General features: G+C 42.6%; 1 protein-coding gene across 1 annotated transcript in view; it reads right to left on the reverse strand.

Moving 5' to 3' along the window:
- The window catches only part of CMIP (c-Maf inducing protein), a 137461-nt gene that overhangs the window by 30212 nt on the left and 93760 nt on the right, over nt 1–13489 (reverse strand). Inside the window, exons 4-7 of the mRNA XM_054840297.1 lie at nt 6650–6811; nt 5449–5490; nt 2544–2606; nt 1036–1116 (exon numbers count right to left, since the gene is read on the reverse strand). Of these exons, the coding sequence (XP_054696272.1) occupies nt 1036–1116; nt 2544–2606; nt 5449–5490; nt 6650–6811 (348 nt within the window). The remainder of the gene's footprint in view (nt 1–1035; nt 1117–2543; nt 2607–5448; nt 5491–6649; nt 6812–13489) is intronic.

Consider the following 13489-nt stretch of genomic DNA (forward strand, 5'->3'; position numbering starts at 1 on the left):
AGAATATTTCATTGAACACTACAGAATATTTAAAAATGTTTACATGTCTGCAGAGTGCAGGCACAGAGCCAGGAAAATGACCTTTTTGCCATCTTGGGCTTTCTACCTAGTTCTGTAAACTCAAGGAGTTAAATAATAATACTCTTGTAAAAATAATAAATATGAACTGTTTTCTACTGGGTTCGTGCTGTACACAGCAGGACAGCGGATGGTCTCTAAAATTATATCAGTTAGTGAAAAAAAGTTGATTGTGTAGTTACAGAGGTATGAGACCCTTCCTTGAGACCACAGCCAAGCCAACAGTCTTAAATATTTGATTTTATTTATTTGTTACTCTGGCACAGCATTGTGAAGCAAAATTTCTTTATGTAACTTAAAAACCATGGCAGGAAACTTAATATGCCGCAAAGGATGGAGGGCTGGTAAACACCCAGACCTCTCTTAGGAAAGGAATATGGATCATGTAAGAATATCTTCAGAGTCAGGGGGTGGAGAAAGGAAAGCTGGCAGGGCAGTCTCCTAGCATTTATTTCCATCACTAGCAAGGAATTGATCGGAAATGAGAAGAGAGAAAGCAGCCTGGGACAGAACAATCATAAAATGACAGAGTACATGATTCCTGGAACAAGAAGGAAGAATAGCAGAAAAGCATAAAGAAATTCAGGAAACCTAGGTAAGAACTTACTGGACATGTTATTTAATTGATTTTAAACCATTATAACTACAAGGGAATAAATAAGGAGCCAAGTGCCAGGTGGGGGAGAGCTGGAGTTGCATGTGCTGGCACTGCTGCCAAAAGAAACGTTCCTCAAATCATGGTTTTGTTCAGATGCTTTTGAAAATTCCACTGAATGCTTATTCGTTCTGCATTTATAAAGCAACACACGATTACATGCAGCATTCACAGTTTGGGGGGTTAGATTTAGATATCACGGAGCTTTGTGCATTACAGGCAATAGAGCAGCTGCTAATTACAGAAGCTATCACAGTAAAACTTCTCCAAACTGACCAAGTTCCCATAACACAGACACTCACCATGTTGTGTTTGAGAATCCTCTGTACCACTGGTGTGAACACTTCTATCACAACCATGGACCGCGGGCGCTCTCGGCAGTGCTGTAACAAGAAACAAGTCATTCTGTGAGCTGCAGAAATTATTAAGGTGGGTCTTCTCTGGCTTCACACTCCATGCGTGGATTACCCCAAGATTAACAAGATCCAAGGGCTAAATTAATCTTTCCTGGGATTAGGGTACGCGTAACACTGTTCTCTCCTATGGATTTGCTGGCATCTAATAGAAGATGATCATGGGAGCTCATGAACTACACGAGTTCCTTTCCCTACCGCCTATTATTGACAAAACTCACTGGAATGTAGTATTTTTGGGACTTCTACCCCTTTTTGTCAAATTTGGTTGAAACTTGCCAACAGTCTTAAAGATAAAGGGGTTGGGGACAAAAAGATGTATAGACACAGGCAGTGTAATGGGACAGACCTCCTGTCCTGGGGATCCAGGCTAAAAACCTGTGCTGGATCTTGGAGGGTACCAACATCACAGGCTAAAACATCCAATCATAATCTATCAGAGTAATTTAGGTTGGGAAGGACCTTTGGAGGTCATCTGGTCTACCTCCCCAGTCAAGGCAGGGCCAATTTTGAAGATACATTAGCCTCCGCCATTTCAGTTCCGAGTATCTCTGAGGAGGACCATAACCTGTTTCCCTTCCTGCAGCCATACACAGCCCATCCCACACATTTAAAGATCACTAGGTGCCCACCTCTGATGAAGATCAAAGGCAAAAAAAACCCCAGGAATGAAAGTGCCTTGAATCTGAGGCTAGATATGACCCTAAGCCTGGCTTATAGACAATGCAACAGAGGAGTTTCTGGACTTAATTTCTGTAGGAAGAAGATGGTGATGAATAACTCTGGATGGGAATTGTAAGCAGCATTCAGAATATTTGACAAATGTATACCCAGCCATAGGTAAGCAAATTTAAGCAGACTTGAAACTGAAACACAAACAGGCCTAAAGAAAAAGTAGTATTTTCAAATCCAGAAGCTCTGCAATCCAAAGTACACAGAAGTTTACAAAAAGATGCAAAATGCAGCACAAGTATGGATTTACTAGGAAAGAGGATGGGTCCTTATGATCTTCCAACTGCCATTACCCAATGACATAATACCATTAGGGCTGAGTTATGCTTCACATTACCAACTGATCTGAACACAGTGACTCCAATGATTTTTGCATTAGCTAAATAGAACACGCAGTAGGACATCTCTTCTACCCAGACTGGGGTGTAGGAGTCTGAAGATTTTAACTCTCACAGAGTATCAGGACAGTGCAGTCTGATGTACTAAAGATATGGATCTATTAATCATAATGGTGCTATTAACTATTCCAATATCATTGGTTGTTGACCAAAAACCAAAATCAATTTGGGCACGAGGTAAGGAGTTAAAGAAAAAAACAACAAACCCCTCAAAGAACTATGTTCATATCAACTGTGAGATTTCAGAAAGCAAAGCTGTTCTGATACCTTGCAGAAGAATTCACAGAGGTCAGGAGGAGGATGGTTGTTTTCCAGCAAAGGTGCAATTGCCTTTAAAAAGAAAGAGAGAAAGAGAGAAAAAAATTAATTAGAGAACTGAAATTAGAGTAAGCATTTTGCAGGGAAATATTTTTCTTGGGAAAAAAACCCAACTCACTCTTAAAAAAGGACAAAAGCCTCAATAGAGAAATTAGAGGTGGGCTGTGTGTTTATTTTATGCGTAAGCACACCTCTACTATGAATCCACTGGAAAATTTTGCTCTTAACTACCTCAGTGTAAACACATAAAACACAGCAAAGGAGTACAATTTTTATAATGGTTTAAATGAAAACAGGAGCAGCCCAATTGTTTTAGGATGTAATACAGCAAGGATGAATCTGGCTCACTGTTTCAGTTACAACATCTCCCTAAAAGAAAAAACTGAAGAACACCACGTACACGCACATCCTTTATAAAAGAGTTCAAGCTCTTTTGGTGAGAAATAACTCCCTAAAAGTAACACAGCACTGTTCTTACCTTGGAGGACCCCATCCATCAAAATCAAGCACCTAACTCTGTGAAAGCTGACATCAACCATTCCTGCTTTGTTGCTATGCAAACCAATGTGCTTATGCTCAGTAAATACATTAGAGGTCATACCTGCCACTGAGGGTGTAATGAACTTATGTTGTTGTTATTTCCTTTGTAAATTAGGAAATGGTACTAGAACAATGTATTCTCTCTATGTGATGGTGCCTTCGGGCTTTTCCAGTCTTGAGCTAAAGGGATTCCCAGTACCCATTTAAAAGTAAGACTCTAAATACAGCAGCTAGGACATTTTGTATTAAGCAACTGAACACCAGATATTTTATCTGGATGGCATCTGGAGTTTTACTAAGGCAGCCTGCTTTGGTTTTTTTGCTCGCTCTCTCACCTCCTTAAGGATTTCAGACCCCGCGAGTCTGCTTGCAATTACTGTGTTTCACAATAGCCACTTCCACACTCAAACAGGTCAAGATTAATGTGAATTTTAACAATGAAACTCAAGCACATCTGCAAAGATCTGGTTACACATAACATTTGTGAAGTTTCTGTTCATTATCCTGTGCCATCCCTCTGCAAGTGTTCACTCTTCCTCTGGTGACGGTCCAGCAACAGTGGACTGATGGAGAATGAGACACTATTCAGCAGGACTAGAATATCCTTGCTACCCATCCAACACCCGCGCTAAAGATCTTCCTTGAATCCCTCTTTTGGAGTGTTTGCTACAGGACCTGCCAAACCACAGGAGCCACATATTGCAAAATCACAAAGTGTTTATACCTGTCCGGTAACTGTCCAAAGATCACTGCATCAAAAACATAACTGGCTGGTTTTCAGCCTACAAAAAATGAGCTTTATTGTTTCAGTTCAGTCCTTACCGAATGTAGGCAATACCACCACGGACACTATCAAGCGGGTCACGGCTCTGCCTGTACGGTCAGCGTGGAAGAGTGACAGCAGGAAAACAGCCTGTATTTTCCTTATGCGCACTGTGGTTAAAAGCAGAAACTCGCTGTCTCGTGTTGCCCAGTTATAGCAACACGTGCTTCCCCTTCCTTACTGGGAAGGGATCACTTGTAATACTGACCTGTTCCAGCACCATCTAGAGTAGGAAATCACTGTGTACTTTTAAGATACTACATAAATACTCAGCATTAGCAACACTTCCTAAGAATAGCCCAGGTCAGCTGTGTAACAGCGGTGAGCTCTGAATGCCCAGAAGGTGCTATCTCCTTAACGGTTCGGGCACAACCTACAGAAGGGCAGGACTTGAACTGAAGAAGCCATCACCCAGAACTCATGAATAATGTAGAATGAAAGGACCTTTGGAGGCCACCTGGTCCAACTTCCCTGCTCTCAGCCAGGCCACCTTACATCTTTTATTAAAAAAATCCTTCCCTCAAAACAACCAGTTGTAACTGGAGGCCTGAATTATCCTTGGCACAAGAGTAAAACGAAAGCTATAGCAGCTCTCAAAGAAAAGTAAATGCCACTTCAGAAACTTATCTCAGTGACTGATTCCAGCTAAAATAGCATCTTAAGCAGCAGGTAAGCACAATTCATACCGCTAGAAGCTACATGCCACTTTTTGTCATTTTGCAGAAAGAGTCATGGAGATGTGATATGATCAGGTAGTGGTGAGGTTCTAGATTAGGTCACTGGGAAAATCTCCTGGAAATTGCCAGTGGCTGAAATTAAATTACAGTGATGGGGACCCAAGTTCCCCCTCACTGATAAATTGTTGAGATTTTGTATTTTGTTGCACAAGGAAGAGAGATGCCATTTGTTTCACTTATTTCTATGTCTAAATAAATGCAACCTACAGAAAAGAAAAAAGTTGAAGGGGATATTTTTGTAAATCATGTAAGCAGGGGGTTAAAGTGCAGTGACACATACCCATATCCACACTTAAAAAAACAATTGTTTGCTCACATACCATCAGCAATGGAGACAGTCTGTATATGGTAGCATTAGCCCCTCAGGAAACTACTAAGCCTAAGGGTTTTATAGGGCACATCTGGAAATGATGCTTTTTGACTATTTAAAGTACATATATAGATATGAACATTGCGCTGTGTAGCCTAGTAAGGATGCCATTTTGGGAGACGATTAACCCTCAATGTGCTGTGCTGTTTCACATAAGTTGACAAGGAAACCTTCTTTTTATTCATCTATGAAAGAAGAAAAGAGGAATGACAAAACCACACCAAAAACCAGTAGAACAAATGGGTTTGATCCTGCCTAAGTCCACCAGCACCAGTGGAAATGCTTTCATATTTGCCCTACTTCACTGAGGCAGAGACAAGCATTAACAGAAGTGTTATCAAACAATACAGATTTGTCCTCGGATTTTGACTGAAAGTTACTCACCACAATAATGCTCTCATGGTCTTGAGTGGTTAAGTTGTTGTTCTGGAAGAGTTGAATAGAAGAAATGAATGAGCAAAGAGTACTCTGAGTTGGCACATCAGCATACACAGTCCTCTTAGCTACCACCAGGCACAAGCCCAAAGGCTCAAGACTGCTATTGCTTATTTTCATAATAAAACTAATCAAATTTAAATCATTCTCTTAAGGAAGGTGGTATACTATCTGCTATGAGGGTTTGTGCGAGCTTCCAGTTCTTCCTCAGCACCTTCAGATTCAAGCCCCCGTCATGAAAGCTGAGCACACAAACACCAAGATGCCAGAGTAAGACTCCATCAGTTTGAAAATTAAAGCTAGCGATACATTTCTTAAAAATGTTTTCTTAAGGCAGGCTGTATGTTTCTAAGAAAATTAATAAAAGGATTGTTGTGGTGTTGTATACCATTTGTTGGTAGTAAACTAACTGCTGCAATCTTCCTGAAATTCCTTCTTCACACATGGAACCAGTAAAAGCCAATATATTTACTAGAAGTCACTTATGCTACCACCTAGGCAAAAGAGTTTGCTTTTGGCTTTCTCAGCAGCGTGATCCATTCAGAGATTACGAAGTGAGTTGCTAAGACCTCTGCCTACTGCAAGAAAATAGTAGCAACTTTTTTGCTTACCGTAAATTTCTGCATATCAGAACTAAGACAATGAAAACCTGCTTGGCATTACATGTCCTGTCCATGAAAAGTTAACTATTTGAAATAGATGCTATAAAAAGAGGATACATACCTCTGAAGAAGGAAAATATTTTTCTTTGACAGAACTGGTAATAATAATATAGCTGCACAATGAATTTTTGCTACAAGAATGCAAACAAAGCCAATGGAATTGAAGTCAAGGGGAGTTTTACTACTGACTTGAAATAAGACATGAATTAGACCCATAATAAATTTACCATAAATAATCAACAACAGCAACAACAAAAAGCCTCAAGAGAAATGTCGGGGTTTTTGTTTCTAGAAATCTACCTAACGAGGGTCAAATTCTCCTTCTCCCAAGCAAGTACAAATTCCACTCAAGTCAGCAGAAGTCACGAGCAGACTCAAAGCAGAATTTTGACAGCCCAAGTTAAAATAAAACCCACTCACAAACTTTTAACTGCTTGTCTCTCGTCTAAATGTGACAGTGTCTTGCAGGAGCACTGCTGAGGTCATACCTCTGAGAGCAGTTTTGAGACGATCTCCAGTGGTGCTTGGTGAATAGAGTCATCCTGAAGCGGAGACGTCAGCGCCATGTCCACCAGCGTCCTGATCTCCTTCAACACCACCTCCCAGCGGCTGGGGTTACTGAGCACCTTCTTGTACTTGTAAATCTTTTTCTGCAAGAAAAATGAAAGGGTCACATTGACACCACCATGAACCCCTTGAACAAAAATCAACTGGATATGTGCTTCCTACATGCAACTGTCAAGTGGGCTGCTCTGTATATTGAGTTTTGCCTTTTTTGTTTGCTGAAAAGCTGTACTTAAAACATTTAAATAGAAAAGAAAACCTTGTATGTCTAAACCAATTTCTTCTGTGAAAGCAGTGAAAAACCATGACTCTCTTTTATTTTAAAATAAGTTTTTAAACTCCAGAGCATCTTTCTTTCTATCATCTCCTCTTGCAAACACGTTACTTCTCACACTAATAACAGATACCTGCTATTGCACTGTTTTCCAAGCTCTAGGTCCTTTTAAAGGGAGATAGTCATTAAGAAAGAGGGAGAGAGAGAGGCCATCAAAACATCATTCTACAGATGCTTTATTCTACATTGCTAATTGGTGAATTCACATTCAGAATGAATTAAAATCAACTTCAAAGTGAAAAATTCCAGTAGACCCACACGCTTTTTTTTTCTGTCTTGAAGGATCCTGAAAAGCTGCGCTGTCACCCTCCAGTTGTAACAGAAACTAGCTTGTAAAGTCTCCAAGTCTACCAAGCAACAGCATTTCCACTCTCAAGAACAGCATTCCTGGCTGCCTAATCCCATCTGCCGCAGTCCTCTGCATGCCCCTGCATTACTTCGGGCTGTGCCCGAGCTGTTTCACCAATTGCCCCATCCACAGACCAGCTGGATAAGCAAAAGATAAAGATAATTCTTACCTCCTCGGCAGCCATGTTGCCACAAATGACTGGAACAGAGGCTGCTTTGTATTATAAATAGTATTCTTTAGAGAAAACCCACCCTCCCGAATTCCCAGAGGTGGGTTGATGAAACTCTAGAAGTTCAAGGAAGCGATGACGAGTGTTAAAACGCCAGTCCCAATGGCAACACGAAGCTCGCACTAGAACCAGGAGAGGCTTGCCAAAGCGGGCATGGCCACGGAGCTGGCAGGGAAGGAGCTCTGCTGGCTGACGGACAGCAACTGCCAGGACCGCAGCATTTTGTTTAGTTCACATGCCCTTCTGCTCCTCTCCGCGTGCGAATCTGGTCCCCTGGTCAAAGGGATGTCAAGAAGCCTGGATACATCCTCAGGTTTATTAATCAACACAGGCTGGACACTCCTCTGTTTACATGAAAACATCTGTGTTTTGCACTAAAAATGGATCCTACATTTCTCAGCAGCATTTCCAGGGAAATCACAAAAACTGCTCACCATGTGCAGCTTGCAGATTCAGCTGCACGTTTTGGGCTATACATTGTATATGCTGCTACACGGCATTTCCCTCTCCACTCGCACAGGGCAGTCCCTGCAGGAACCATCTGAACAGGCTGGCTCTCTGCTTATCAGCCGCTTCCTTCCCACCGTGGCAGCAGATCCAACGCTCAATAGAAAACACAGTCACCTCTGCACCCCATCCGAAACACCAGAGAAGAGAACAATACAGAAAAAAATAGAGATTTCAGATGCCTTGGGTTTGTCAACGCTGTTAGAGGGGGGAGAAGAGGGTGGCGCTGGGCTGACATGCAAAGGCTGATAAAGCAATCCAATTATCCTTTTAATTAAATTCATGCAAGTACAAAAGCATGCTGGCAGTAGTTCATGCTTTCAGTGCATTTTAAGCCACTGAAAAGCTAAAGGAACATAAAAACACACGCTGTGGACACTATCAAATGTGTGTGGGATTTCAGAACTGAGCAAAAATCTTTGTAGTTCTGAGCTCCTTGGGGCAGAGAGGGTCCACCGGTGTTTTTAAGCTACCAGCACTACTATCATCATCACAGATTTCTTGCACTCTTTAGGAAACTTGAATTATAGAGTTTAATTTCTGTCATTCATGTAGTGCCTTTTTTTTAGGGTCTTTTTATTAGACCCTCTCCGGCACTAAACAAAATCTAAACTTCAAAGCCAAGCAGCCAGCTTTGTAACTTGAAGCAACTCTTTTCTGACTAATTGAGGACACTACACAAATCCAGCTCAACAGATACATGTTCCATGCTGAAATTTATTCCTTGGTCCTGTACTATGAAGAAATCCCGTTCAAAGCAGAATTAAAAGCTAGATAAAAAGTAGGGGTGGGGGGAGCACAAGAGCTAGACTGCTAGGTTATCGTATCCCTGCCTGCGCTGGGCTGCCCCTTCCTTGGGTGAGTTACAACGTGATTTCGGAGAGCAGCTCCTCCAGCCTAAGGGACAGCTGCTGAAGGAAACCCTCTTGCCAACAGGACGCTGCTCAGACAACCCTACCACAAATATCTTTCTTCCGCTGTCAAACCCACTCTTGCTTGGGGGGAGGGAGAAGCAAGGGAGGTTTCCTTTCGCTTTTAGACATGTCCATTAAAAATTAAAATTCTGATGATGCTGACGTACATAAGAGAAAAGACAGCAGGAGTTGCACTCCCTGCTATGCAAGGAAGACCTACAAAAGCTGCTGCTCAGACCAGGCAGACAGCGACTCAAAGGGAGCATCAGGGGACAGCTACCTTTGCAGACACGCTGAGCCCGCCGCAAGCAGAAAATCCAAACTTATCAGTCTCTGCTTTACGTTTTCAGCAGAAAGGGTTGCGTCGCACTGATACACTGAGCTGTAATCTGCGAGCGACGTTACAGAAGTCTTGAATGATGGTGGGAAAGCAGCAGAAAATAAATAAATAAATCAAGGAGCCATTCCCAGGAGGGTTGAACTCTGCTATCCTGAACCTTTGCCCATGATTATGCTGCTGTTTTTCTCAGCAGAATGCTTTTCACTGTTGAGTGCCTTGCTGAAAGCCTCAATTAAAGCTTGAAACCTATCAGTCGGTTACAGAAGCAATTTGCTGTGTATCAGCAAGCACTTAGCCAACACCGAGCCATCTGCTCTATTCTACCTGCGCTGACTCCGGAGCAAGGAGAAACAATCGCTCACGAGCTTAAAAGCAAAGCTGCCTGGTAAAGACTGATATCGGAAAACAGGCATGTCAACACGTGCGAGGAGTCCGTTCCCCCTGGATGTAGGTGTAAAAGATGCCTTCAGTTGCTGAAAATACTCACGCAACATTCATCATTAGTAGCGTGTACAAGAAAAATATTGGGGTTGGAATCCAGTTTCACTGGAACTTCACTAAAAGCAGCAGCTCCTGCGACAATTTATGTCAGTGAAAATAACACATGCCAACTTGGAATTTGACCCTCCTAGTTACTGACCAGCCAGAACCACACGGCCAGCGTCATTCCAAAATCTTGCTATGCTGACTTTAAAAGCAAAACCACTGAATTTAATAAGTACCCAGAAGCAGCAGCACGGGGAATAAGTGACACTGACAGGGCATCTTTCATTCTCAAATCACTCTAATTAATTAAGTCTTGCAGAAACCCAAAGACCTAAGTCTCAATCCTCTTTTAGAGGAGGAGAAATTGAAGTCCACATGTGAAAAACTGCTTATTAACCAAGAAAATGTGACAAAAATCTGTAAGCAGTGGATTTTCCCACCAGTGCTCAAAAGCTCCAGAACACGGCTGTGAAAAGAAAGTTCAGGAGAGCCTAGGAAACTTTCAGCTTTTTTAAGTAACATCTTCATATGTTTTTCTATCCTGTAATGGCCTCATCCTGTAGCCCTTGCTCATACACCACTTCCTTGGACAAGAATGAGAATACTGATGCAGCTGACCTCTAAGAAAAATGGACTTTAATGCACAAAATCGGACAGCATGGAACAACTGCCTTTTTCAGCCCTAGCAAGACCTTTCATGTTAGGAACATCTTAAAGCAGCTGATCCAAAAAGGGCAAGATGAAGTTGGCCTTCCTGATGACCAAATTGCATCCCCGCTTTGCTACTGGGGGCCACAAACATTCTGTACTCTTGGGAATCTGTCTTCCCGTCAGCAAGTACTATCTTCATCACATGACAAAAATTAATTGCCAACCCTTATCCAGAATAGCCTGTTAAATTCTAGCTCTCTGCTCTTCAGCCCTTTACCGTGCCACAGCACGCAACTAATCGCTTCTTTATTGGAGAAGCTGGAGCTACTGCAGGAACGTATGCTGACTTTAAGGGTTGCGTGTGCCAGCAATTGTTTATTTCTTGCTGAGCAACAAGGGCAGTTCTAGCAAAAGGGAAAAGGTCAACCTCCCGCACAGAGGTCCTCCCCAGCTCATTGCGGGGATGGCTGAGCCAAGCTAGTGTTACAGTTTAATGGTGATGGCGCTTACGTAAAATGGAGGTGCCTCTTGCTAGACGCAAATGTACAGAGGAAAAAAAAAAAACAACACAGAGAGCAGACATTGGAACGCTTCATGCAGCAGAACATTTTGTTAAAACACTGCGTAACAAGAAACAGGAAGAGTTGCTTGCGATGTTCAACACACATGCTTGGCTTGTCCTACAAAGCCCAGGAGCTGTACCAATGTATTCTTGAGCACCACCTGCTGGCATTTTGTCTTTTAACTTGTTACCTTCATTAAAACAAAGACCGCATGGCATCCTGTGAACTCAGCTAGATCCATATTCTGCTTTTAACACTAGCAGGCATCACCTACTTCACGGTATTCTAAAAAATACGTAAGAATAACTTGTTGCTAACAGAAGTTTCCCTGATAGCCAGAGAGGGGCTTAAATCACCAGATGGATCCACTGATCCACAAAGCCTTCTGAACAACATTCCTAGCTGCAATGTTTACCAATCTGAAGAAAAAAAGCAACCTACCTGAAAAGACTAAGTCTATAAAAAGTCCCATTCCAGGCAAAGAGCTGGGACAAGATTATAGAAACTTTTCCAAATTGGGGATTTCATACTGCTCATGCTGCAGTAATCAAACTCTTCACGACCTCCTGAAGGTTTTGCACAGAAAGACTAATGTGCTGCTCTCTAAAATAGCTGCAAAACAGCAGCAGCAAACTTTTGCACTCTACCATGTTTCCAGGTCAAGGCATTTTCTGCATTTTTCATTTTACCCTATCAACTTCTCTGCTTCGGTTGCTTTTCTGAATGCAATCACGTTGGTCGAGGCTCACTTGCCCACAAGCTCCTTGCAACAGGCTAAAGCACTGGAGGGAAACATTATAAGCTAGACACTTCCTGATTCTCACTCAGTTAAGCTGTAAGTAACACTTCACTTTTTTGCCAATTCTTATAAAAACGATCCTGACGAAATCGCCATTATTTATTGCACTGAGATTGGCACCCATGAAGCTATGCCCTGAATAAATATACCAAGTGACAGTCTCTGCCTTGAGCAGCTCACGGTCTTGATTAAAGGCAAGAAGGAGAAACAGAGCAAGAAAACAGAGGTGATTTCCTTGAGGTCACATAGCAAGTCATGACCAGAGCAGAACTGAGGTCTTCAGATTCTCAGGCCTCCACGCTAATTGCGAGATCATGGCACCCCTACGTAAAAGCACCGCTGACGTGCACTGGGGCTGTAGCAAGTTGAATGTTGATACCATTACTGTGCTTCCCCATCACAACATCTTCCCACACCCCCTTTTTCAGTCTACATTCATTCACCTATTTTTTTTCCCCACTAGCGTCTACCACTTTGCTCCAGATCTCAGCTAATCCAGGCAAGAACCCCCAAACTCTCAAATCGGCACTGTTTCAAAGCTGACAGAGTTCAATGGGTTCAGCAAGTGGTGATGTGGGTTCAGCTGTTACTAATGCACAAGCTGGAACAACCACACAGATACTTCCCACAGACACAGAGTTTGTCCTTTGCTCAGATACCACTGGGACAGTACCACTGCAAAGTAAAAGAATGCTGAAATAAACAACATTTTAAAAAGGACGAAACACGGACGAAACACATTTCTGCTTGGACCAAGAGAAGTGAAAAGTGGAAGTGTGACCAGGGGGATCACAGGGCAGCCTCCTCACTGACCTCCCAGCATGACACCGGGCAGCTGCAACCTCAGTGCACCGAAGAACTTACTCCTGAAGCGTATTAAGTATCTATACATATATAAATATACCTCTACCTCCTTTGCACACAGCTGTCACGTGACTGACCATCCTTATGGGCTCCTGCTATCTGATGTGCTCATGACTACTGCAAAGATATCCTTCAGCAACAAGGGGGGATGAGAGGATAAGAAGGATATTCTATCCAAGGGAAAAAAGAAAACTAAAAACACTGGGCAAGCAGTTCTTAAATTTATGGGCTTCACTGAAGACAAACCTGCATGCAAATACAGTGTGCGTGCCTCCAAAAACTGAAAGCGACTCAAAAACTGTGGTTTCCTTCTAGCCCCCTCAGCAGGAAGAGGTTGCCTTTGGTAGACCTTCCCACTACCAAGCAGAGAAATTGGGCTTTGGTTTTGCTGGTGTCTTTCTCTGCATACAGCCCTTTGGTCACTACGATGCAAGAACAGAGCTGGCCGATCCAAACCCAGCTCTCCCTCAACTGTGCATTTGAGATGCTGTTTTCCTAGCTAGAAAACGCAAAAGGCCAACTGTGGCTCCAGCTGCACTTTGCATGGGCTAATGCGGTTACTATCGTAATCAGACCTGTCCACAGGGGAGACATTTTTTGGCACAGCCGACTTTGATGCATTCCCCGAAACCCTCCATCCCTGCTTCCATTTCCTTTTGGCAAACACTCCCATTCTTCAGGCCCCAGTTCCAGCACCAGCTTTACACTTCAGGTTGGCAAAACATCAG

This window comes from Grus americana, chromosome 13, assembly GCF_028858705.1.
Source record: "Grus americana isolate bGruAme1 chromosome 13, bGruAme1.mat, whole genome shotgun sequence".
NCBI lineage: Eukaryota > Metazoa > Chordata > Aves > Gruiformes > Gruidae > Grus > Grus americana.